Raw genomic sequence first — 26278 nt, forward strand, 5'->3', positions numbered from 1 at the left:
AGCTTTAACAGAATTATTAAATTATGTTTCTTCACTAAATCTGAAATGTATCCCATCAGACAGAGAGGAATAGACCAAAACTATTTCTCCTCTTATTATGTTGCTCACTTTTTATACTGTTTCAAATTGAGCCACACAGAAAAGAGAGAAATAAGTTTCTATTCATCTTTTTAATAGGTGTAGGATTAATTACAGTGACACCCTCAATGTGTTTCCTGGATTTATTCATGATGAAGTACACTGGGATGCAATTTTATTTTGAAGGGGAGGTGTTATTTACTGTGATCGGAAATCAACAGCTCTGGTGAGGGCTTGTAAATCCGTTATTTCTATTCAAAACAGGAGCACCCTTCACTACTTTGTAATTTACATCTCAACTGTCTTTAAGTTGCTGATGCAGCAGTATTTGATGCCAGGAAATAACTAAATCTTTGGATGTCCACCACCAATCAAAATGCTCTGTATCAAATGAAAACTCTATCAAACTCAAGCACTGGATATGAAATGTTTCAAGCCTCATTTTCTTGAAAGGTATATTTTTGCTGTTGATGCCATAAACAAGAGTCATAAATATGTAATTTGTCTATTTTTTTGCCAAAGTCCCGACACAGAAAACTTTTGTTATACTAATGTGATGCACTGGAAACACACATTTGTGTCAGGACATCATTTAAACATCCTGACTGTCAAGACTGTCGTGTCCCAGAATCAATCAAAGTTTAGTGCCGATTATTTGCAGTTTGACGGATTTAAAGATTCCTCGAACAGTCGAGCTTTAGTCAAAGACCAATCAGAGTTGTCTGATTATATAAAAAGCATTGAGAAGTGTGAAAAGAGTAGAGTAGAGTGCAGCAAAGTGAGATGCTAATCCAGGTGTAATAGTTTAGGAACTCCTGTCCATTAGTTGTGTGTAGCTCTAAATGAATGGGACTCTGTAGACATTTTTTATCTGGTGCTGTTGCCGCAGTAATCAGCATAATACACAGTGTTTCTCACCAGTGTGACGTGGTGCACAATTACAAAAGATTTGCATATAAATTTTCTGCGTGGCAATTATGCACACCGGATCCAGGGCAAATTATTTTACTCGCTGTGTTCCATTTTGGCCCATATAGAGAAGTGTTTCCTCCTAAAAGTGCCCATGTCCACTATCCAGAAGGAGATAGTCATCCCGAAAACAAACGCCCATTGCTCCTAGTCCTGTTTCTCTGAAAAATACGCTCTTCCTGCAGTTAAAGATTCACAACCTGTAATTATTCCAGTCTTAACTTACTTACTTACTACACCATTCAGCTGCTCCAGATATTAGACCTTGGATCTGACAAAACATGATGAAATGTGAGTAGCATCACTGCTGCATGGAATCCCCCATAATGCCAAGCAGGGAGAGCTGTTAGATTAAGGTCAGACCAGCACCAATCGGGCTGCTGATGTTATTCTTCATAATAATTATCCATGTGCTCCTGTTTGTTTGAACCATGTAGTGTGTGTGACCATAGACATATATACATAGACACCGCATCGAGCGCTAAGCCGTACGTCAACGTTGCCGCCATATTGGATGTGGCAAGGCTGCGCTGTAAACTAATACAAGTGAATGGACTTAATTTCATAAAGCGCCTTTCTACAAAGAAATTTACGTTAATGCCTCTCGTTTATTCATTCACACATGCACTAATATACTTGGGAGACAGTTAGGCACCAAAAACAATGTATTTGATCTTCTCAGATGACTAAGATAAGAACTTTATTGATCCCACACAGGAGTAATTCACCTTACATCAGCTATAGAGAACAAGGTAGTGCCAAAAAACAATGCACAGTAGCCTATATATATATATATATATATATATATGTATATATATACATTTATATATATAGGCTATAGATATGTATAGCCAGGAAGTTTCCACTCTGAGAGAAGTGTTGGAAACACAGGCAAGCGTGATCGAAGACCAGGGAACTGCTGCGGCTCTGGATCGCTGGCACCTCTCCAGTCTTGGAGAGGTTGCCATGGATCGCCCGTGGGGCGCCGGGGTCAGCGGAGCCTGCTCGGCAGTCACTGGGGGTGACGGCGTGCCCCCAACTCCTCTCCCCATAATGGAGTACCGTTCTGAAGGAAGGGAAGCACAAGCCTCAGAAGCCCCAAAAAGTGTAATTGTGTAGGATATGAGTCACCAAAAAGCTTTATTTCAGCGCTTGCAAATCCTGCCATGAGTACGGTTAGGTTCACCTCAAGGCTTTGGAACCATTGGCGTTTTAGTTTATATGCAAATATTTGCTATTTTTGTATCTGTCTGTCCTTTTACTGTGTCTTGTATATATGTATAGCCTATATATATATACATATGTATACTGTGTATTGTTTTTCGGCACTACCTTGTTCTCTATAGCTGATGTAAGGTGAATTACTCCTGTGTGGGATCAATAAAGTTCTTATCTTAACCATCTGAGAAGATCAAATACATTGTTTTTGGTGCCTAACTGTTTCCCAAGTATATTAGTGTGTGTGTGAATGAATAAACGATCGGCATTAACGTAAATTTCTTTGTAGAAAGGCGCTTTATGAAATTAAGTCCATTCACTTGTATTAGTTTACAGCGCAGCCTTGCCACATCCAATATGGCGGCGACGTTGACGTATCGCAGCAGCGGGCAAACCCACTTGATGCCGCGTCTACGTATATATGTCTATGTGTGTGACCAGCATGTAACGTTAGCAAGTGCATATCAGCTACATTAGCATCTGTATTGTACCTAAATTGCTAAGACATTCCCCATGGATGTTTAAAGAGACCTGGATACAATGCTCATTCCTATGAAAGCTGCTCGGTGGCACATGAAACCAAAAACATCCAACTGCAGCACATACAATGACAAGGATGACTGCTGCTGCTTCCACATCATTGTGGCCAATAGAGCAGGTGCACGAGAGACTTTCGCCACCCGAGCTGGCGGCTCCCAGTGTAGCACTCTGCTAACTTGGATGGGGATAATATGATTTAATCTTGTGGCTCTCCAAGATTATCTAAATGGTATCAGACCAAATGAATCAAATCCTGATAATAAAACATGTCATTTTGCGGAGGTTACAATGTTTGCAAAAATTCATCCACTGATTTACAGACAATCCTTTTGGTCCCAATGGGATCACATGAAGGACTCAGAAGTTGTAATTACACTGTTCAGCCATTATGAAAATTGGCTTCAAGGCTCAGTGCCCCTCCTGGAGGCCTGATATTCCCCATTTGGGCTGCAAGCTAGCTATAACCTGGAGTTATAAAATCAATGGGACAAAGGGTTTCATTGGTTGAACACATATCACCGCAAGTGGATATCCCCTGTTATCCAGGGGATAACAGGGGATATCCACTTGCGGAACAGGCAGACTGAATATTTTCCCCCATATGTCTGTTACGCACGAGTGTGTAAGCACTCATAAGAACCCACAAAATCAGGTCTTTGGATGAAAATATGTGCTTGGTGTGAAACGGCTTTTAATCTGAGACTGTCCTCCAAAGAAAAATGTCAGCTTCAGCTGTCCGGGCAAAAAACAGAAAACAATTACATTGACGTGACATGATGATTCTTGTTGGGTGATGTAAGAATCACAATCCAAATGTTGGGTTTCAACATGGGAGAATGCTACCCATTTCCTGTTTTCTTTCAATGATCAACATTGGTTTCTTTAAACCATGTTGACAGCTGCTTCCTTACTCACACAGTCATTATTGTAACCATGAAACAAAAGCCCCCTAACCATGATAAAGTTCTAATTTTATCCTAAACCACATCTTTCCCTGAACAAATAAAACTGAATGAGATACAGTGTTTCGGTACCATATTAATCAAAAATTTGAATATTAGCTTATTCAATGGAATAATAATAATACTACAATGAATATATATTTGTATAGAACTTTTCAGGAAAGAAAAAAAGGCAACTAAACAAGAAATAGAATAATAAAACACAGAAGCACTAAAATACTGATACAGATATGCGATTAGATGAAATAGAATTACACAGTGACTGCTGAGAATAGTATATTTGAAACCTTTTCAATTGTTTCTGAATATTAACATGCTTACAAAGTCATCCACTGACGTTTGTTAATCCCATAAAGAGAGTGGCTCTCATTCACTGCTGTCATGGCAACTCCTGGGAAGGTGCTCACGACACAAGGCAAGGTTTTTGTTCAGAAGAAGTTTTTTTATTATTATTATTATTATTATTCATTTCCTGTCACGTTTCCCAGAGTTGTAATGTTTAAGCTTAAGTGTCTGCCCAGTGATCAAAGCCACGGTTGCGAAGGCAGGGAGGGATGTGAAGCTCTGAAGGACATTGTCCAGCAGCTTTTCCCTCTGAGCTGCGCTCTGTACTGTGTGGCTTCATGCCCTCAAAAGACAACACTGGCCTTTTTTACAAATAGCATTCTGCTTCCATTCAGGGTAGATAATGAACATAAAGCATCGGCTATTTCAGGCTGTTTGTTGTGCGCCGGTTGTTGAGGGGATTGATTGGAGGATGCAGGTTCCATTTTACGCGGTATGACTGATGTACTCTGATTTTCAACAAGTCTTCTGATTTGTTGGTTTTAAAATCTCATCTTTCCACCTTCAGTTTTCAGAGCTCAAATTGAGATGGTTACCTTAAAATAATTTCCAAACCACAGATTTCTATGCATGTATTGCTATAATTATATATTTACACTTTTACAGCTTTTCCCATATTTACTCACTATTTTCCAGTTTCTGTGTGTTGGTCAGAAGAAGTCGTCTATTTGCCCCCCAGCCATCATCTTGTGTGCTTTCTCATGTACCGTGGTCACAGTGTTGGTGCCATGATCTTTATCCATACCTTTAAACAGCACACACACATGCATGCAGGTATGTATGCAGGCGCACACATGCACAGTTGAGTTTTGTAAACCAAGCCACCATGTCACGGGAACAGCGGTACAGGGTTGTTAAATTCTCCTTGTTTGCTTTTTTGTTTTTATATTAGCTTTGTGCTTTATCATGCCCATAAAACCTGCCGCTGACTGATGATTGGTTTTGTGCACCGCTCGTGTGTGTGTGTGTGTGTGTGTGTGTGTGTGTGTATGTGTGTGTGTTATCGTCACTGTTGGTCGCTGTGGTTTATCAGGCTGCCAGAGACCAGTTTGTATCCCTCATGTTTGCGGCTGTCACAGGTGTGACGGTGTGTGTCGGGACGTGTTTAGCAGATGCGCCTCTGGCAAATGCATGACAGGCAGGTTGGGTGGTTAGTTTGGATATGATACACACTAACACTCACTTGTGACATTTCTCTCCCCAGGGACAGGGTTTTAGGAGACAGTATGGATTAGCCCAGGTTCATCTGTCCTTTTGTCCTCCTGCACATCATCTGCTGATTGTGTATATATCAACTACCTTTGCTGAGCAGTAGTGCATCACATTGCCTTACTTGACACTGCACTTTCTGCGCATGTTGCACACGCACAATACCATCAAACTGTCGTGAACCAAAATGTCATGTTTCCTATTTCTGTCTGTGTTTAATAAAGAAGGTGTTTTGTATGGGTGTGGAGGCTGTAGAGTTGTTGGCACTTTTGACAGAGCTGGGCTGAGTAACGAAAGTTGAATAGTTCAGTATTTTTGAAACCACTCTTACTGGCTTTCTTGGAGTAGGAGGTGGGGAATGCACCCAGAGCCAACCCTGTGATCAGCAGACGACCCGCTCTACCTCCTAAGCCACAGCAGCCTCACATGACTGTGGTATCAATCTTCACATCTTGTTCTCAAGAAACTGCACAAACTTATTTCCCAAAATGTAAGTGCATTTTGTCCCCCTCAGCAAGCTGCATCAACCTTACATGAGGTAATATATGCTCTGTTTATCAACTGGTTGTGTAACTACTGTTGGTGTGCGCTGGCAGGAGAATGTAGTGTCGTCTGTTTCCATGGGAGAGAGTGTGTGTGTGTGGGAGCAATGCGAGGCTGGAGGACAATATATAGTGAGCAGGATATCTATGGTATACAATAAGTAAAGCATTTTTTATGGAGGAGTCCAGGGAGCACATGGCTGAGGATTTGGGGTCTGGCTCTTGGCATTCTCCACGGGACACTGAGAATGGTATGTGCTGGCCTTCCTCTTCCCATGTGCTCTTCCTCTCTCTCTATCTCCGCACACTCCTCACGTCCACACACAACTTTTACGATGCTCATCTGGACACTGCTGCACCCACCACCGGACACCTCAGATGCAGTGTTGCCATGATTTAACCATATCAGACTGAAATACTGCCTTATTCTGGACGTAGTCCGCTCAAAGCCGCTCGGGCCATCTGCCAGCGGCTCAGCAGCATCCAAACGTCTTTCCAACCCAGATGTCTCCTAACTGGGAGTGTTGATGATATGAGAAGGACATCAGTGCTGAGAGCCAAACTATCTCCACTATTTTAATATGAGAACCATGAAGCGTAGAGCTGCTACGTGCAGTGATCTCCTTAATGGACGGACACTAAGGGACATTGTAGGCTGACACACAAAACCCTGCAGCTCACCAAATTCTTTGGCATGGTGCTAAAGTAACACTGTTTGCAGAGTAAAGGGACATATTGGACACGAGAGCAGCATGTGTAAACTACTGTCTCTGTCAGACCCTCATCTGCTATCTCTGTGTGTTTCCCATTGAATTGACCTCCCATATGAGACAGGAAACAAGATGGTCAGGAAATTCTCCCTTGAGAGGGCCAAAGAAATAATAAGGAAGGGAACAGGGCTGCATTCTCTGCTTTGGCTGATGGCATTTTTTTTTCCTCTTCTGAAAAGTCCGTTTGCTTCTGAATGGCTGTAGAGAAAAGAAGGGGGAAGGACAAGGAGAACATATGATGAGAGGAAGAGACACACACACACAGAGATAAAAAGAAAAAAAATATATGGCTCTTGCTCTGTTTGTGAAGGATAACATCTGCTGAGGAAGCAGATTCTGGGTCACTTTCATCACCCACCTCAGTTAATCATAACACATAGCTTCACACGCTTGCATGCACGACAACACACACACACACACACACACACACACACACACACACACACACACCTGCATGTGCGCACAGACACGTCACGATTACACAACTGTCACTAGCCAAGTACACTGGATCTGCTTAAACTACTGTCACTGAACAGAGCGCTGTATGAGGGTCCTTTAAGGACATTAATACATTAGTGTGCATGGCTGTACGACTATGTATGAGATATAAAAGGTAATTCAGTAGTAAACAAAATATAAAACTACAGCAAGATCTCACAAGAGACAGGCTCAAAGAGGCAATCCTACTGCATGATTTTATTTTGCATTTCATCAGCAACCATAACATACTGATAACTTCTTTTTAAAAGATAGCAAATTTGTGTCTACGTGACTAATGGGAGCAACAATTTATAAAACAGGTTCAGTACTGAGTGAGCTGCAAAACAGAGCCATATGCACTCTCAGTGTGTGACGTCTAAAAGTGCTGGTGTCTGGTAAAATTATTGAAAGGATCCCTGCAGAGACAGAAGTTTGGTTGAAGAGTGGCATCCTTTTTGTTTAACCAGAACCAGCTCCAAAATCGCCATTGCCAAACCCACCAGACTCCATTTAAATAAACAGTAATTTTAGCGTGTATTGAGTTGATATGTTTTCACACCTAACTGGATGTATTAAGGGTTTATTTCAACTAAACCAGAGTAGTCGATTTGTAGATCAGTGGACAGATGAACCAATATGGTTTTTGTGGGTTTTATTTTGTTTCTGTGGCCTTTAAATGAAGTGTGTTTTACTATGATAATATAACTGTTTATTTAAATGGAGTCTGGTGGGTTTAGTGATAGTGATTTAGGATCCTACTCTTCCACAAAAAGATCTATCTCTGATAGATACAGGACCTATTTATAAAGTGTTGCTCCCCATAGTCACATAGGAAACACTGGAAAATAGGGTCCAAGTTGAAAAAACTAATAAACGTATGCAGAAGTACCCTTGTCAATCAACATGTAGGAACCACTAGAAGTGTGTGGTGGTGTATGTATCTGCAAAGACTCTGCCCTCTGCCTGTATTATTATTTTTTATTTCTACTTGTTTTCTGTGTTCAGAACATGCATGGACACGAACTCCACAGCAGACATGTGAGGTGGGGACTTTATGAAATGGTAGCAGCGAGGTGCAAGAGACACAGGAAAAAAATGCAGATATATTAAGGTGAAATGCAAAATGACAGTGAATCCTGGATTGGCTATTACTTTCACTTTTGCTCTCAAGATTATTTACAAATAGTAACCGACAGTCTTTTGTAGTATAGGTTTAACTCTAAAGGAGTTGAGTTATACCAACTGGCCAACAGAAATAAGGAATTGATAAGTCAATGAATTTAAATGAAAGTGCAGAAGTATAATGAACTGAAGGCAAAACAAAGATATCTTGTTGGTCTTTGAAACAGTCATTAAACAAATTACACACACACACACACTAGGCCTTTGACTGTCCATCTCAATTACCGTGTTGAAAAAAAAAAAGTCTTTCATCCTTGTCCTCTTTGACTTGTCATCAGCACTGTTCCTGTGTAACACACAGATCACACACACACGTGCATACAAACACATACATCATTGTTTTGCTTTTAGACCATGAATCCATTGTCTGCAAGCCTCATTGATGACAACGGCTCTGTGTTCCTGTTGTTCGTCAGTCGTGTTGAACAAGATGTCCATGATGTGCACGTATTTCACATTTTACGAAACTGCACTCTGTCTTTGAATCATCTCTCACTTCAGACTGAATTCAGTCTTTTCATCTACTCTTTTTCTCTCACTCCTTATTTGTGTCCGTATTTCGCCCACTTTGTCCCTGGCATTGTATGGCGAAACAGCAAAAGAAACTCCATCAATCTAGTGATGTTGATATGAAAAAAAAGAAAATGTCTCACTCACTGACTGTCAGTCACCTGTGTGTATGGGGGTAAAGAAATAAGCAACTTCACTTAAAAATGAAGCCCCTCCAAAAAAACAAGCCCAGAGTCGCTTGTATTAATTGGGCACGGCAACTATGTCATGTGCCCTTATTAGCAAGGTGCTGAAAAACAACAGTATTTTTCTTGGTTTGAAAGATACACCAACATTTCGCCTTCAAAATAAGAGCTCCAACTAGGGCTGGGTGATATTAAGAAAATCAGATACTGAAAAAGATTTTTTCAGCCAAATACTGTGATTAGATTGTAGGGTTGACTACTGGAGCTTTCACAAAATATTTACACAATGATATTTTTTGATAAATAATTATGAACAACGTGTATATGATCACAGAGTGGGTAAAGGCAAATAATAAAACAGCCAGAAACATCTAGCAAGTTAAGAAAATTACATCCCTTTACTGTAATGCAGCCTTCAGGACAAGACAATGCTAACCATATTATGATAGATGATATGTCTCATATCAGGATATCAGTATAAAGACTTAGTTGATTTACGGACACTGTTAAAGGAGGAGTCCGGTATTTTGCACTTCGAGCCCCATTTCTGGGTTGTTTATGATGAAATAGAGTGGTTAAGACCAAAATAGTGACGACTGCTCATTTGTGGAGAATTTGGCTTTCCCCTGCCTGGCTTAACACTGCTGCCTATGGCCATGTGTGAACCTGTGCTAAAACCACCCTAAACGTTCGTTTTCAAAGCCATGAAACTCACCAAGTGTTCAGTGGTGTTCCTTGATGTTCTGACACAAAAAATCGTAGCAAACTGTGGTTTCCATGATGATTTATTTGACATTTTGTGTAATCCATTGGTTTTCAATAGGAAGCCTCATTGTCCGTTGGTAGTAATCTGCCACCAGAAATGGAAAGAGGGTTGTTTACGACAAGGTTGTAGTCATTGTAGTCTTTTAGCTCAGCGAAAGTGTCAGCTTGACAGTGCTGTGTGCGCTCCTGTATGAAGAACAAGAACGAAAGAAAAAGTTTTGTATTAAGTTTAAACAACTGCACAATGGATTACTCGCTTGTAAACAACCTTCACAGTACGATGTCTTTGAACACAACGCCATCCTTCTTCTTCTGCTTCTTTTCTGTGTCCCAATACATTGCAATGGTTTCCTGCCAGTTGGCGACACCCACGTAAAGGAGCATTATCGCCTTCAGGTGGGCTGGAGTGTATAACACTTCAGGGTCGAACGAATAATCAAGCGGAAGTTTACACATGGGTGTGAGGCAGCTGAAAAAATAGTTCCACAATCGAGATGAATGGCGAAACCACAGTTTGCTACGATTTTTATGTCATCAACGAACACCACTGATCACTCTGTGAGTTTCATGGCTTTGAAAGCGAACGTTTAGGGTGGCCATAGGCAGCAGTGTTAAGCCAGGCAGGGGAAAGCCAATTGTCACTATTTTGGTCTTAGCCACTCTATTTCATCATAAACAACCCAGAAATGGGGCTCAAAGTGCAAAATACCAGACTTCTCCTTTAATTATGTAGAGAGCAAAATGCAGAGTGTTACCAGTTGTTGAACTATTTCAGAGGATGACGAGCATTGAAGAAAATTTCACTGTAAGCACCAGTTTGTGCGGACTATGTTAAAACAGATGTGTGTTTCAGTGGTGGGCGTTAAACTGTGGGATTCTTTGCAGGATGATTTAAAGGGTTGTGTAAATATTTTTCAGTTTAACAAAATGTATAAAGGAAGAACAACTGGACTCTATGGAGTTGTTGTGTTGAAGTGGACATTGTGTACAGCTTCCAATTCTTCTGTTTGTTCATTTATTTATGTTTCCTTCTAAAGTTACTGTAGGTGTTGGTTATTAACTGTAACTGGCAGAGCATCTGTTTCTTATGGTTATTTGTGTTTTGAGAGAGGGGCAGGTAAAATAAGATTGTTTCTTCTCCCTGTTCCTTTTCGGTCATGGAATGTGTACTAGAATTTTATTTTATTTTATTTATTTTTTGATTGTGACTTAGATTGATGCGTATGGACCTAAGCGGAACAAATGAAATGAAATGATATTATATTGATATATTGGGAAAAATAATGACAAAACCTTTAGAAAATAGCAGTGGAAAAAAAAACCAATTGACCAAATACCAGTGAAAAAAACCACGTCATTTGGTTGAACTGACCCTTTAAAGTTTGAATTATGTCCAAAGTTTAAAATAGGTGGACAGAAAGTAAGCAATAAAGGGACAAATTAAAATAAAGAAAAAGGGAAAAGCAGTTGGCTGTCATTCTCCATGCGGGGCAGAGCGGCTCACTGAGGCAGAAACATAATTATGACTCGGTTTAGCTCCATTACAGCCGCTGCACTCCTGCCTCTGTTACCACCCACATACTCCTCATACTCTGCCTAATTACCCATCCTCATCACATGGAGGCTTATTGATTTAAACAACATAATTGGGAGGTGCTCTTGGTGGACAGCATAACCTTAATGATAATGGGAAATGGTCTATTTTCCACATAGACTTCATTATCAGCCATTTGATCGTCTGAGGTCATTGATGTGTGATAAGTAGTTTCCTTGGATGTTCAAATGATTCGCTGTCACACATTTCCACCCTACTTCCTCCTCCTTTTCTGTCCTGCTCTGTCTCTGTGCTTTCCCCAGGACAAGCAGGCAGATTGTGCACTTAAATGGAAATGTGTGGGAGGAGAGAGGCACGGCCTTACTCCTGACACACGGATACAGGACAAGAAAGAAAATGAAAGGAGGCACACTCTGAGCTTATGGAGAGGATGGCAGATATGAATGACAGGAACTGGCAGACTGACATGTTTCACGCACTCTGTTGATGAGTGTTGATGATTCAAACAAAAGGAGTAAAGTGCAGTATTGCTGTCAGGAATGTTTAATTCATCAGGAGATGGAGGAGAGCAGGAAGCTGCTGCAGCTTCACCTGTTGATAATTTACATTTTGAGCTTGAAGTGCTACCTCTGTGGTCCCTATAGAGAAAGATGGGGAAAAAGCATGTGGATGTGTGTGTGACAAATAAACAATGTAAACAATGGCCACTCAGTATGTTTAAGCAAATATCCCTTGGGTGATGTAACTGCTACAATGACCGCACAAACACACAATGAGAGAGCGGAGCATCTGTGACCGCTGGTCGTGTACTTGATTTACATTAACAGCGCAATATTCAGGAATATTCCAAAGGAAGAAGCTGTGACTCACACAGGCTGATTGTGCTCATACAAATCGTGCGTGGTTGTGCGGATATTTTCTCGCTTTCTATCTCTGGCTTTGTCTTTCTCCATGATAACACACAAACAACGCACACAGCTCTGTATTCATCATGTGATTATCTGACAGGGACGATGAGCCTTTTTCACTGAATTGCCATGTAAAATATGTCCAGAGTGGCTATTCAGAAGAAAGATGGAAGCATTGGCTCAGTAACAGCTGAAGTTCAAAGAAAGGTTCCTCTGAATAAAATGTCAAATAAAAGTAAATCATTATTAAAACCAGAGCCTAAAAAGCACTAGAACTACAGATCCGTATAGCAGCGTTACTGCTGGATAAAAACCAACACCAATTTAAAACATTTTTATGTTTTTACTTCCACCAAAAGATTAGGTGTGATGTGAAAAACTTTCACGGCCTCTTGGGCCTTATTAAAAAAAGTCTACTACAAACCTCCTCTGAAAAAAAACCCCCTCAAAAATGCACCATCATCAGGTTCCTTTTTTGCTCCCATAAAAGATGCATTTTGAGATACAAAGATTACCTCCAGCTCCACTGATACATTTCAGCGAAAAGCTGCAACAAGCGGCTACTACAAAACATTTTAAAGGGGATTTAATTACTTAGTCTTGAAACCTGAGATGCTCCTACCTGGAAACTGAGATTTATACGGGCTGGAAAAGGCATTATATCCTCATTCCACAGCATGCCTGAGTGTGTGTATGTGTGTGTCTGGTGTGTGTGCGTAATGTAAAACCTGCCCGTGAGGTCGATAAGGCTATCAGTTTGAGACAATCCTGTGATTATGTGCTGTCCTCCTCTCAGTATTGTGGTTAACTAAAAACAGACACACAGACGCTGCCAGCGGCACACATGTTCACGCGAACACACACAAATGCGCACATGCTCTTATGTGCCCAGCTACCCATGAAAATCAAGTAAAATTCTATAAGTGACTGTGCATAGACGGGAGGTTTGGAGATGAAATTACATAAACTGCAGATTACAGAGATCTTTTTATAAGCTCCAGTGTGTCGCATTTAGGGGCCTCTCTTGGCAAAAAAGGAGTATAATATGCATAACAATGTTTTCATTAGTTTATAATGACCTGAAAATAAGAATTGTTATGTTTTCGTTACCTTAGAATGAGCTGTTTATATCTGCATACAGAGGGGATCCCCTCCCACAGACTCTGCCATGTTATTCTTCAGTAACACAGAAGTGGCAAACCAAACACCTGCTCTAGATAGGGCCATTTGCATTTTCACGTTGGCCACTGGAGTTCCTCTACACACTTGACGCATGGAAGAAGTTTCAGTTCTGTAACCTCACCACTAGATGTCACCAAATCTTATGCACTGTACCTTTAAGCCAAAAATACATGTTGGATCAAAAATGACCCGACTTAGAATTGATTATTTTATTCTGAAGGTTGCGTAATTTATATGTTATGACAGAAAAACATTTGGCGTTACTGATAGGAACACTTTCTTTTGTCAACAAATCAGATTAAAAGCCCAAAGCCTACAATGTGTTAGTCAGTCTCCCAACACTGTGTGACATCTGCAGCACCAAGCCCATCAGAGCCTCTGTCCACACACTGATTTTTTCTTTCCTTTATATTATGCGGCTGCTCCAACTGCTTCTGGTTGACAATCAATAAATTTTTAAGAAAGGTGAATTTTTATGATATAACGTCACTGCTGCTGCATTGTCAAGGCAACTGTATGATACGTCAGTCAGAGACTAGCGTGGCAGCAGATTGGCCGGACACTTAAAGTTGCTGGGGAGTTTTGTGCTCCTATCACTGTTCACAGTGTGAGCTTTTCTTTTTTTTTTAGTTCTTTCTGTAGGCAACCCTCTGTTTATGGAGCTAGATTAGCCACCTAGCTGACGTTAATGTCAAGACATTGTTATAATAGAGACATACCCACTTGTGGCACGTCATTTAAAAAAGTGCTAGAGGCGCTTTCTATCACGCACTAGGATGAAGCGCTCCCCAGCGCCTGCCTCTTTTCTGCTGAAGAAAAACATAATGTTGACACACACCCTTAGTTCCTACTCTCTTTCTTTTATGTGTGTGTTACTTAAAAAAAGCTTTATAATTTCCTAAGACAGCTGGGCACTGTAGGTTTTGCCTAAAGTTACTCAAACAAAAGGAAATAGTGAATTTAGTACATGCTTCAGTGAGTATTTACAGGAGCACAACGGTGTGTGTGAGACTGACTCTACATAAACGAGTGTGTTCATCATGTTAATAAACGTGTCACACTGCCCAACGATGTGGCTCGCTGATGTGTTTTGGACAACAATAGAGGTTCATGGCACGGAGGGAGACTTTATTATCAGGATACACAGACAAGACTTTTTTAAATTTAATAAGAAAAAAACAATTACCAAATAGAAAGCAGTTGTTATTTTACCCATTTCATGCATTCTAGGGTCACCTGAGTTCAGTCACAGTGAATTTCCTCAGTGTATTTGATCATGAACATATTTCATCCTGGTGTAGTTTAATCTCGCAGATTGTGTACCAAACGTATAGATAACATGAACATCCGCCTGCAGGAGCATGTAAACCGTCCGTCTGTCCTGCTGCTCTCTGCTTTGCTGCTCAGTTGATAAGAGCTGCATGTGATCTTAACACTATTCGATAAAAAGTCTGTTGCAGGATGAAAAAAACAGCAGCAGCTCACTGTAATGTTTTTAGCTCTGTCGTCCTTTCGACATAAAGATGATAATCTTTACACTGTGATAACACAACAGGTGGAAACACACAGAAAAACAAACACACACACAGCCTGATGCAAATGCATCATCATCATCATCATCGGATGTACTTCAGCAGAAGCACAGAGATTGGAACAGAGTGGAATTTGAAACGTTTTAGCCAAAAATGTTTCCATGGTCAAGGTGTTTTTTGCAGAAACGTTTCAGATTTCGTTTTGTTCTCCAACTTCGTGGGTGAAGACGGTCAACTGGTGCCACAGGAAATGCAACACACAAACACACACACAAGCAATTCTAGCCATTTATAGAATTTGTTGCTGTAGATTTCTGACAGCAGACTCTAAGTGAAGTATTTTGGATAAGAGACTAAGTGTAGACAAACACACCTTTAGGATTCTGTCACTGTGGGAAAATCTCTACAGGCACCATCTTCTCCTGTGACCACTTCCCCCCTGCTGTCCCATCCCATAATACAGCCACCCGTTGTGCTCCCATGATTGATGCTTTTGTGTGGCAATTTCTCAGTTTTGAGAAATGTATAGAAAAAGGACCGCGCTTGTCCAATATGTACAGAGCACAGTTTGCTTCATGAATGACAATGTTGTTTTTTCTGTGGAAAGTGTGAAGTTAAATTCTACTAATTTTCACCTCAGCTCAAGCGTCCCAGGAGCTTTGCTGAAGGATAGCTCAAGCTTTTGTGTTAATCAATCCAACTGGATGAGCTCTCAAATAGAGGTCTTTGTGGAAAGCTGGCAGTGTGGAGGAACATAGTTTTCATCTCGCTGTGCTATGTGTGTAAGCGTGTGCGTGTGTGTGTGTGTGTGTGTGTGTGTGTGTGTGTGTGTTGTGAGTGTGAAAGAGAAGCAGTCACTGATTGTTGCTTGTTTTTTCTTGCTTATTGATTCTTGATGTCTTTATTATTCCACTCCATCTCTCTTTCAGTTGGGGTTCAAGCAAGCCCCTTGTGCACACACACACACACACACACACACACACACACACACACACACACACACACATAGAGTCTACTACCTAACAAGCTTCTCCATATCATGTGTGTAGGCCACAGGGTGTGATAGGTCCGAGACCGCCTCATGTGTCGGGCCTCCTCTGTGTTTTGGTCCCCACTGACCCCCATCCTCCCAGCATCAGTGGGATGTCCCAGGTGTGTCTCCTCTTGGCCTTGCTTATGCTCTTCAGCTGCACAAAGGTACGACTCACAGCCTCTCTTCTCTTTTTCACATACCGACACACACATGTCCTGAATTTTGGGTGATGGGGGGGTTGTTTCTGAAACTTAAAATGAGGATTCCTCCTCTTGCAGGTCTCCTCTACTAACTCCCTGGAGCTTGTGAAGGAGCAGTGGAGCAGCTACAAAAACCAGTGCCTGGACTACCTCAACGCCACGCCCCCCGCCACAGGTGAGCCCCTCTCCTCCCAGTGTGAGCTCATGCTTGTACAAAATGCATGCAGGACAATAAAGCCTGGCCTGTTTTAAGCCAAAAGCACAGATTTCACAGATCTGCTCTCCACTGCAGGGCTGGTGTGTAACAGGACCTTTGACCAGTACGCCTGCTGGCCTGATGGACTCCCAGGAACCACCGTCAATGTCTCCTGTCCATGGTTCCTGCCATGGCATCGAAAAGGTGTGTGTTATTGTAAGATAAGATAGATGCAGAGTGTAAATAAATAGAGTACAAAACATGCAAAATATAAACTGCACTTGGTAGAGTGTGTATCTTCTTCAGGCGGCTATGATCCAGCTGTGGCGCGTCTGCTGGAGCAGATCCTGACCACTTTAGACGGTTGAACTGTCCCTACCATCTTTTTTACAGTAAAGATGGCATCGGGGGAAAAAAGAGCTTTTTTCATCTTGTATCATGTTGTACTTTAGTGGAGCACAACCTATCTGGTATGGGATAAAGCTGCAGATGCTGCGCTTCAAAATGAGATCAAACTTTTCTTTGTCCCGGCTTATTTTGATTTAGCTACCAACATCAAGGCACTAAATCCAACTTGTAATGTGTTAGTGATAAGCAATATGACAACGTGGTGTACATAATAATTTGTCTGTTTATAAACAGACTAACAGAGCCACTACTGTCTGACAGGCCGTGTGCAATTTACTGCCAAACCGAGGCCGGCAACATGAAGGAGATCAAATTTCAGTCGAGATGAGAGGCGAGACAAGCGGCTCGCATTGTGTTTGTTTAGGGGAATCACCACAACCACATGAGGTCCTTGAGCATACGGTCGTAAATGTGCTCTCAAAATCTGAGGCTGATTGGTCCAGTTGTGTGCGAGATGAGCTGCAGGCAGACGGATAGACAGACTCACACATGCATGACCAAACACATGATCCCCTTAAGGCTTACTCCTGACGTAACATTATAGATGATCAGAGAAGTGCAAAAAGTCAGCATGCACAATGCCTCAAATGTGAACAAGTTAACAACAAGTGTTAAAATATAACAATAAAATATGTCTTGAATTGAATTTAGTAATTCCAAGCGCGGTGTGCAGGAAGTATCTTCTTTTTCAGGCTAGAGCTCCTCAACACACCTGCATGAGAAGTTCAGTGAGGCTTTCGAAGCATCTCTAGTGTAGGTAGTGCTTGTTCCGCTTGTTGACTTGAAGCACTGATGCAAGTTATGAATGCAAGGACACAGCGTCCATTGAGTGACATGATGTGAGAGTACAACTTCGGAGGAAGAGCTCTTCATGGCCTCTTTTTTAAAGTCATTCAGTGGAGTGAATAGAAAATACTTCGCACTGGCAACACAGCTCTTCATACAGTATGTCCTTGTCATTCGGTGGGATGAAAGAAATCAGATAGCTACTGTAGTGAATAGTGTGTGTAGTGGTTACAAAGAGTGGATGAAGCACTAAGTGAGTGTGAAGGCCAAATATTAGTCGGCTATCACCCGACTGCCAACCAGGGAGTCAAGATTTCACACAGTGTACCTGGGAGCAGCATCCTGTGGAGCTTTCTGATCTTTCTTGGTGTGCAGGCTCACGTCTCAGATTAACTTCATACCGTAGCATAAAGGGCCCAGCTATGATCTGCGCCTTTAATGTAGAGTTAGTTCCTCCTAAGTTCAAGCTTCCCTCAGTGAGCTTGTGTCTTTTTGTTATATCCTGGTCCAGCTGTTAAGCTAACGTGTTCTTCATTTCAGTTTTTTCATGTATTATTTCCTGTTTTCTTATGTAACTCACTTGTGGCTCTCATTTCCGATACCTTACTTCCTGCTCTTGTGTAATTACCTTTCCTGCCCTGATATGTTTTACCTGTCCCTCATTGCCCTGTCTCCCTTGTGTATTCAGTCTATCATCCCTTTTGTCTGTGCCAGTTCATCCTCGCTGTTTACTCGTCAGCGTTCCAGCAGTTTTCATCGTGTGTTTCATAGTTTTGTTTGACCTATTTTCTGTATTCTGACTTCGTCTGTTACCTAGTGTTTTTGGATACCTTTGCCTTTTGATTTTTGACTCCTGTGCACTGAGTGCTGATTTCTGCGAGTGAAGACTCAGGCTTTTCACTGTGTGCTTGAGTCGAACTTTTGCGTCCTTCAACCATTGTTTGCCAGGATTTCGTCACACTATTATCTCCTGTGAACTGGCAGAGAGGGGAGAGAGCCAAACCACATCTTCCGCCTCTGCTTTTGCTCTGCGTCTTTGGATTTGTCATACAAAAAAAAAAACATTTCAAGATGTTTAGCAGAATTGAAGATCAGTTTGGGACCTAGGAATATGTGATGGACATTTATTTAACATTTATTTACAACTTACTGACAAAATGGTTAACCAGTTAAAGAAAACCATTTGCAGAGTAATCAGTGAGACCATAGTTGCAGCCATACAGACTCCACAGATGGTGATTTAATCGCCCTGTACAGGCTGTCAGTTTGGTTGAAAAATGTAAAAACAAAATACCATTGTCTATGTTAATTGGAGCAGTTAATGCTGAACATTTAACTTTGGCCCAACGACATCTTGAAAATAAGGTAATATGTTTAACTGGGGATTCATATTTGTTTTGTGTTATTAATATTTTGAACAGGTCAGTTTTAACTGCAGCACAATAAAAGAGTAAAATGAAACAAGGCATTTGTTTGCTGATCCTTTACAGTCTTAAAATCTTAAGGAATAGTTTGACATTGTGGTAAATACCAGGATTCGCTTTCTTGCTGAGAATTAGAGAGGATTAATACCACTCTTGTGTCAGTAGGGTTAAAAGCTGGTACAGCTGGCATGAGCTTAGCATAAAGACTGGAAACAAGGGGAATAAACTAAACGTTTTCTGTTTATTGGTTATAAAATCCACCTCCCAAGTTAGCTGTTACCCCCTTTTTTCTGGTCTTCATGCTAAACTAACCAAATTTAGCTAACCTGGCCTCATATTTACTTACTGCAATTCCTCAAAATGTCTAATTATTATTTAACTCAAGGTCTACTTACTATTTTGTGGAGCTTTCAGCCACGCAGTTTTCCTGTGCAGGTGACGTTTGCTCATGTGACAAAGCTCTATACTTAAGTCAAGTAATGGCAACTCAACTATTGCCTTGACCTAGCAACAACTTCATCTGTTGAGGAGGACTGAAAGATGAGGCTGAATTCCCCAGAAAATAATCAGTAAATTAATGTTTTCCAAAGTCAAGAATTAATTTTAATAATTGACCATTTCCATTTGTTTAAGAAAAGATGACACTACATATATTTTTCAATGAAGACTTCTAAGCAGTGGGGGGTACACTTGTAACATGTGTCTCTGTGTGAACAGTTCAGCAGGGTTTGGTCTACAGAGTCTGCAATGAAGATGGTCAGTGGGCACGAAAGAATACCAGCGAATGTGAGAACGACCCTGGTGAGGTGTGTGTATACAGCACAGTGTGTTGTGTTTGTGTGTGGATCACTCCAGTTAGCATACTTGAAGCTGTCTGCAGTGGCAGATGGTTAGATGATATTTTGACTGTGACTGACTTGACAACTTGACACGATCTAAAATGACTCGGCGTGTTAATATTTTTTTCCATCTGTTCAAATGCTCTTTCTGACCTTTTTTACACCTTCTGTGCCGAATTTTATCTGCACTGTGTGCGTGGGTGTGGGTGGATGGGTGGGTGTGAGTGAAGACGATGCAAGGAAGTAACTGACTTCGTCTCTTCTCTTGGTTCTGCAGCAGCAGTACGGCCGCATCCTCAATCAGTTACGGATCATGTATACAGTGGGCTACTCACTCTCCCTGGGAGCTCTGCTACTGGCCTTGGGAATCCTCATCACCTTCAGGTACAACATGTACAAGGAATAAACAGGGGAGGGAGGAGGGAGGAATAGGTAGATGCATGAAAAGAGAAAAGGAAAGGAAAAAACTGAAGAAGGCAGGAAGAAATAAAGAAAAGAAAGGAAAGTGGGTAAAGTGATGAATGAAACCAGGGAACGATAATACAAGGAAGGAAGCAGGAGGGAAGAACGATGGAAAAAAGAGGGAACTAAGGAATGAGTAGATGAAGAGGGGAGAAAGGAAGATGAAAAGGAGGGGGTTGTGAGAGAGAGATAAGAACAGACAGAACAAAGGGGAAGAAAAAGAAGCAGTGAATGAAGGGGAGAAAAGGTTGGGGAGATGAAGGAGGGAACCAAGGAAGGAAATGAAATCAGGAAAAAGCAGAGGGAAAAAGGTGGGAAAGAAAAATAAGGAATGAAGGAAAGATGGATGGAAGGAGAAACTCAAAAAGGCAAAATGTAAACAACAAAAAAGAAAGAAAGAAATATAATAATAATGCATAGGACATCCAATAAGCAAGGACTGGAAAATCATTTTAGTAATTTTCCTGTATGCTAGGTCATGTATACAACATATAGTATCGTGTTGTTGTTACACCATTACTGAAAAAGAACAGTTTAGACCCAACCATAATTAGCAATTACAGACCAATCTCCAATATTCTCTTTCTTAGCAAAATACTTGAAAAGGTACATTACATCTCCATAACCCATATGATGTGTATCAATCTGGCTTTAGAACCAACCACAAGCCTGACACAGCACTTATCAAAGTAATAAATGATGTAAAGTTTAAGAGAACAGCTAACAAACTCTCCGTCCTAGTCTTATTAGACCCGACTGTGGCTTGCGACACCGTTGATTACATCATTTTGTTAAATAGAAATGTCGTTACCTGTCTCTCCTCCTATTTAATCAGCAGGACATTCTCCACCCCCCCCTTGGCAACCACAAATCTGGCAATTTCGATATCTGCTGTGGGGTCCCACAAGGCTCAGTCCTGGGTCCATTACTGTTTATCCTTTATATGCTGCCACTTGGTTCCATCATACAGACACATGATGTCTCTTACCATTCATATGCAGATGATACACAATTGTATATTTCACTTTCTCATAATAACCTCAACCCCATAAATGACCTGGTTAACTGCATCAGTGACATTAACATCTGGATGACCAACAACTTTCTACAATTAATCAAAGACAAAATGGAGATTCTTCTGGTGGGTGCCAAACATCAGAAGGAGGAGATCAAGTCTAAACTGATTTAACTGTCTCTTAAACCCAGTGGGCAGGTCAGAAATGTAGGTGTTGTCATGGAGCCAGAACTCAAATTCACAAGCCATGTTACAAGTATAACAAGGCCTTTTACCACCTAAAAAACATATCCAAAGTAAGATCCATCCTGTCTCAGTCAGAAGCTGAAAACCTGGTTCATGCTCTCATCTCCAGACTAGATTACTATAATGCCCTTCTTGCCGAACTCCCCAAAAAGACTGTAGGATGGCTCCAACTTATTCGAAATGCTGCTGCCAGAGTCGTCACTGGGACTAGAAAAACAAAACATATTACTACCATACTCAAAACACTTGCTTGCTGGCTTTTGATAAAATACATAATTTATTTTAAAATACTCCTCAGTATTGACAAAGCACTTAATGGACTGGCTCCTCAATATATCTCTGACCAGCTCACTGCCTACATACCCCCCAGAACCCTCAGATCATCAGACACTGGTCTCCCTAACTCTGCCCATGATCCAAAATAAATTTGTTAAAGGTGCATTCAGTCATTAAAGCCCCACTCTATGGAACATACTGCCTGGTGATCTGAGATTCTCCGCAACTGTGTCATCCTTTAAAGTCAAGCTTAAGACCTACCTGTTCTCCCAGTCCTATGAATAGCTAGTTCCTCTACCTGTCTATTTGTCTCTCTAGTGCTCTCTTTTGGGGATGTGTGATTTAATCTGTTTTTATTCACGCATGTTGTGTGTCAAAGCGCATTGAGATTACTTTGTATGAAATGTGCTATGAAGTCAAGAGCCATCTCACACTGTCACCTCTGCACCAGGAAGCTCCACTGTATGAGGAACAACATCCACATGAACCTGTTTGCCTCCTTCATCCTGAGAGCCGTGTCCATCCTGGTCAAAGATGCCCTACTGACCCTCACACTGAATCCCAGGAGCAGCAGTGACACCCACACACAAGCCTGGATCAACATACCGGTCAGAGCAAACACAGCACACCAGCCTCTTCTGCTATGAACTGTGCGGCTGTTTAGCATGAGAGAAACAAGGGACACACTCACCGCAGTGTATGAATATCAAACTACTTCCTGCACTGTCAATGGGACATCAAAGTTGAATGCAACATAGTGCGCATGAAAGTAATAGTTATAATGAGACACAGTGTTGCGCCACATTCAGAGGCTCTTCTATTGTTGTTGACATCCCAGTAATTCAATATAGTTTTTAAAACTCTGCACAAACATAACCTCATAGGGTGCTGATTAGATATTGATTGGGTGTGTCCACACACATCAAATCTGTAATAAACTGAACAATCTATTCTACCAAATATAATTTGCTGAGCCACTCTATCAATAATTCATGTTTTGACCAAGTGTCATTTCCTAGAAATAAATCTTATGAATGAGAATACGTCTCCTGAAAATGTTGCATATCATCATCAGTTCATGAAGAAGACATCAAAAGTTGTGAAAGAGAAATGTTTGATGCCGGGAGATGTAGTAGATAGATGTTGTAGATTTCTTCCATCTACACTTGCTCCTTTCTTGCTAAGCTGCTTTACATTTGCATTGGAGGAATATACAGTATATCTCATATATAATGGTATAAATGGCATTTTGTCTGCATCAATCCACATTAAGTATCAGCAATAGGCAACTAAAAATGTACCATAAATGGGATTTATTGCTTTTGTGCCAAGGTGCACGAGATGTTGTGAATGTATTTACAGTTGTGTTGTAACTTCAACTGCTGTGAAGGATTGCGAGCAAAGAGAAAAATATATGTGGATGCCAGAATCAAACAGTTTATGTGAAGGACAGCTGCACTCGATTTCTGAACTGCTGTTTTAAACCAAGATCTAAGCATAATATTTTGCTGCAGTCTGACTCAGAGTTGATTCAGCTGAGCTGAAGCAGTATTATTTTCAGCCATGATCCCTATGGAGCTCTGATTTAGGGCTTTCTACAGTACAATGCAAAAGTGCGGTACGGGAATATAGATCATGTGATCACATGATAACTATGCACACCGGCTCCAGTGCAAATTATTCGTATTGCATTGTTCAATTTTGTCAAAAATAAATAAATAAGTAAAATGTATTAAATGAATAACATGAATGAGTTTTCTCTTAAATAGTGCCTGTATCCACTCAACACAGCAAAAATCTAGACAGACAGAGAATGTCTAAGGAGCTAACATCAACTACATAACACATAAACTAATTCAACTCCAGATTTGATGCTAAGGCTAGCTGTTGTGGCCAGCCCTGTTCCGTGACTAACACATAACGTTAGCAAGTCAGCTACATATATTGTCCTTTATTTGGTTGTTGATGTAGTCGTCAGGGTGCTTGTTGTACAATACTTGTGGTGTGTCTCAAATCACATACTTCTGTTAGTACACTTCCATGTAGTATACTATGTATATATATGCATATTTCTGTCCGAACCCAACAGTCATTCTGTTTTGTTATGTCCGAAACCGAACCGAGCCCGACATTATTTAATTACTAAAGCACTGAGTTTGTGCCACACAGTTGTTAACAGGCTGGGCGTGCTCAGCAGAGAGGGGAGAGGGAGACCTCCGTGTTTGAGACAGGAGCGGGCGGCGGGAGGTCCGAGGCTTCCAGCAAGAGGAGAGGGAGAAATAAACAAAATAAGATAAAATAGGAAAAACCTGTCTCCCTCTTTTATTTTATTTAGCAAACTAGCATTAGCATTCGCGTTATTGTTCGCGGTACCAAATCATTACAGACTGCTGCATTAACCTAATAAACATACTGCTGGCTTATACCCGACAACAGTATAGTGGTGCTTAGTGCAAAAAACACATGTATTTGTACAATGCAGTCCTCGGCCGCCATTTCCAGTTTGAAAAGTGGTCCCTCCCCTTCCGCTACGTAGCCAAGATGGCGACTATTGAGTGCGAGAAGTGTCCATAGTTCCACACTCAACTTCTTATCTGTTTTGAGTGCACCATCCGGGTACTCATAGTGCACTGCATTTTTCCATACTTCTCAGTGTGAATGCACTATGCACTCAAAATATTAAGTGTAAGTACAGAAGTACGTGATTTGAGACACAGCATTCTTGTTAAGAAACCAAATTGGTAAGATGTTCCTCCATTTTGTCAGAAAGCTATCTCTGACCCGGAGGTGTTACATCAGTAGGAACAAACGATTTCCCTTAAAATCCAGGTCTTCAAAAATATTTTTTCCTCCACATGAACGATCCACAGTGGTGTGCAATCAATAAAAAATCAATTTTTATGAATCTCTGTGCAACTTTTTCAGCATAAATCCATGCCTTGTGTGAAACTGCTTTTAAAGTGACTTTGTTGACTGTTTTTATCGTGTGTCAGGCTGTTACTTGGTGTCGTGGTGCCATGGTGATGATGCAGTACAGCGTGATGGCCAACAACTATTGGCTGCTGGTGGAAGGCATCTACCTGCACAGCCTGCTAGTCATCACCGTGTTCAGTGAGAGGAAGTACTTCTACATTTACCTGTCCATCGGCTGGGGTAAGGACCAGAGCTGTTACACAGTGACTGACGGACTATTACAGAAGCTGTATTTGTCGTCTTTTCCGACAGATATTAGTCAGCTTAGTGAGAAGAGTAAACAGGACTGTGACCCAAATGCAGTGTTCAGATAAATCAAACACACTCTGTCTGTTGTTAACAAGAACACAGTCATCAGCAACAGGAAGTCAGTCAGGTACAGAAATGGTTAACAGGTATGTAAATAGACTACAGAGCAGCTGTGTGCACAGGTGACTGCTCTCAGAATGAGTCAGGTAACACTAATCAAAATCTCTGAGGGCATCTAGTGGACAGGTGTGGTATGACAGGCTTTGAAATGACAACACACGGGCAAACACAGAGACTACTGTTTAGAGTGACAAGCAGAGACAGGGAAGGTGAGACATGGTGCAGGTATCACTGCAGAATCAGAGATATTGTCTCTTTTATAGACTACTGTTTATTTACACTAACTTCCAGGTGGAAAGCCCCTGCGTCACCTGCATAAAATGTAACGACGTTGAGCAAGCACTGCCTCAACTGGTTGGGTTTTTTTGGCCCACCAAAAAAAAAAAAAAATCAATATCATTTTAAGTGTAGGCTATATTTAGAATATTTTCACTGCTTTACCTTGCCATCAGACAGCCCTTTTCTGATGGGGGAATGAAGCCATTCTCTGAAGCCACCAGACTCTGTTTACAAAGATCTTAATTTTACTTTGCAGAACATTAGAGTTGCTCTATTGCTACATTTATCAGTTAATGTGTGTGGTAAAATTGTGAAAGTATTCCAAATATACCTCCAGCGGGAGGCAGAAACACCCCCAGCCTCCTGCTGGTTGGGTAAAGTGTTTTGGGCACATCCCACTGGTAGGAGGCCCCAGGGCAGACCCAGAACATGCTGAAGGGATTACATCTCATCTAGCCTGGGAATGGCTTGGGGTCCCCCAGGAGGAGCTGGAAAATGTTGCTATGGAGAGGGATGTCTGGGATGCTTTACTTGGCCTGCTGCCCCAACGACCTGGCCCTGGATAAGCTGATGAAAATGGATGGATGGATGGATGGATGGATATTCCAAATATAGTGTACACTTATATTGATATTGATTTTTTTAGGTGGCTAAAATACGCTTTGCTGCAGCTCCCATCCACAACATTATATTGCTTAACTTCCATGCTGGTAGATTCGGTTTATCAAAGACCCTGGCAAAGCAACAAAATGCATAAAGTAAGCACGGCAGAGATGTCAGATAGGTCAGACCACTTGTTTTAACTATATATCTCTAAACGTTACAGTTACACCTGAAAAT

At 41.2% G+C, this 26278-nt stretch overlaps 1 protein-coding gene across 2 annotated transcripts in view; it reads left to right on the forward strand.

The window, feature by feature from the left end:
• Positions 1-26278, forward strand: part of gcgrb (glucagon receptor b) — a 77212-nt gene that overhangs the window by 42436 nt on the left and 8498 nt on the right. For both annotated transcript variants that reach the window (XM_049572253.1, XM_049572254.1), the window contains exons 2-8: positions 15982-16129; positions 16244-16340; positions 16458-16565; positions 19697-19785; positions 20096-20202; positions 22269-22425; positions 24811-24970. In XM_049572253.1, the coding sequence (XP_049428210.1) occupies positions 16076-16129; positions 16244-16340; positions 16458-16565; positions 19697-19785; positions 20096-20202; positions 22269-22425; positions 24811-24970 (772 nt within the window). In that variant the 5' untranslated portion in view covers positions 15982-16075. The remainder of the gene's footprint in view (positions 1-15981; positions 16130-16243; positions 16341-16457; positions 16566-19696; positions 19786-20095; positions 20203-22268; positions 22426-24810; positions 24971-26278) is intronic.

Source organism: Epinephelus fuscoguttatus, linkage group LG3 (genome assembly GCF_011397635.1).
Source record: "Epinephelus fuscoguttatus linkage group LG3, E.fuscoguttatus.final_Chr_v1".
Taxonomy (NCBI): Eukaryota; Metazoa; Chordata; class Actinopteri; order Perciformes; family Serranidae; genus Epinephelus; species Epinephelus fuscoguttatus.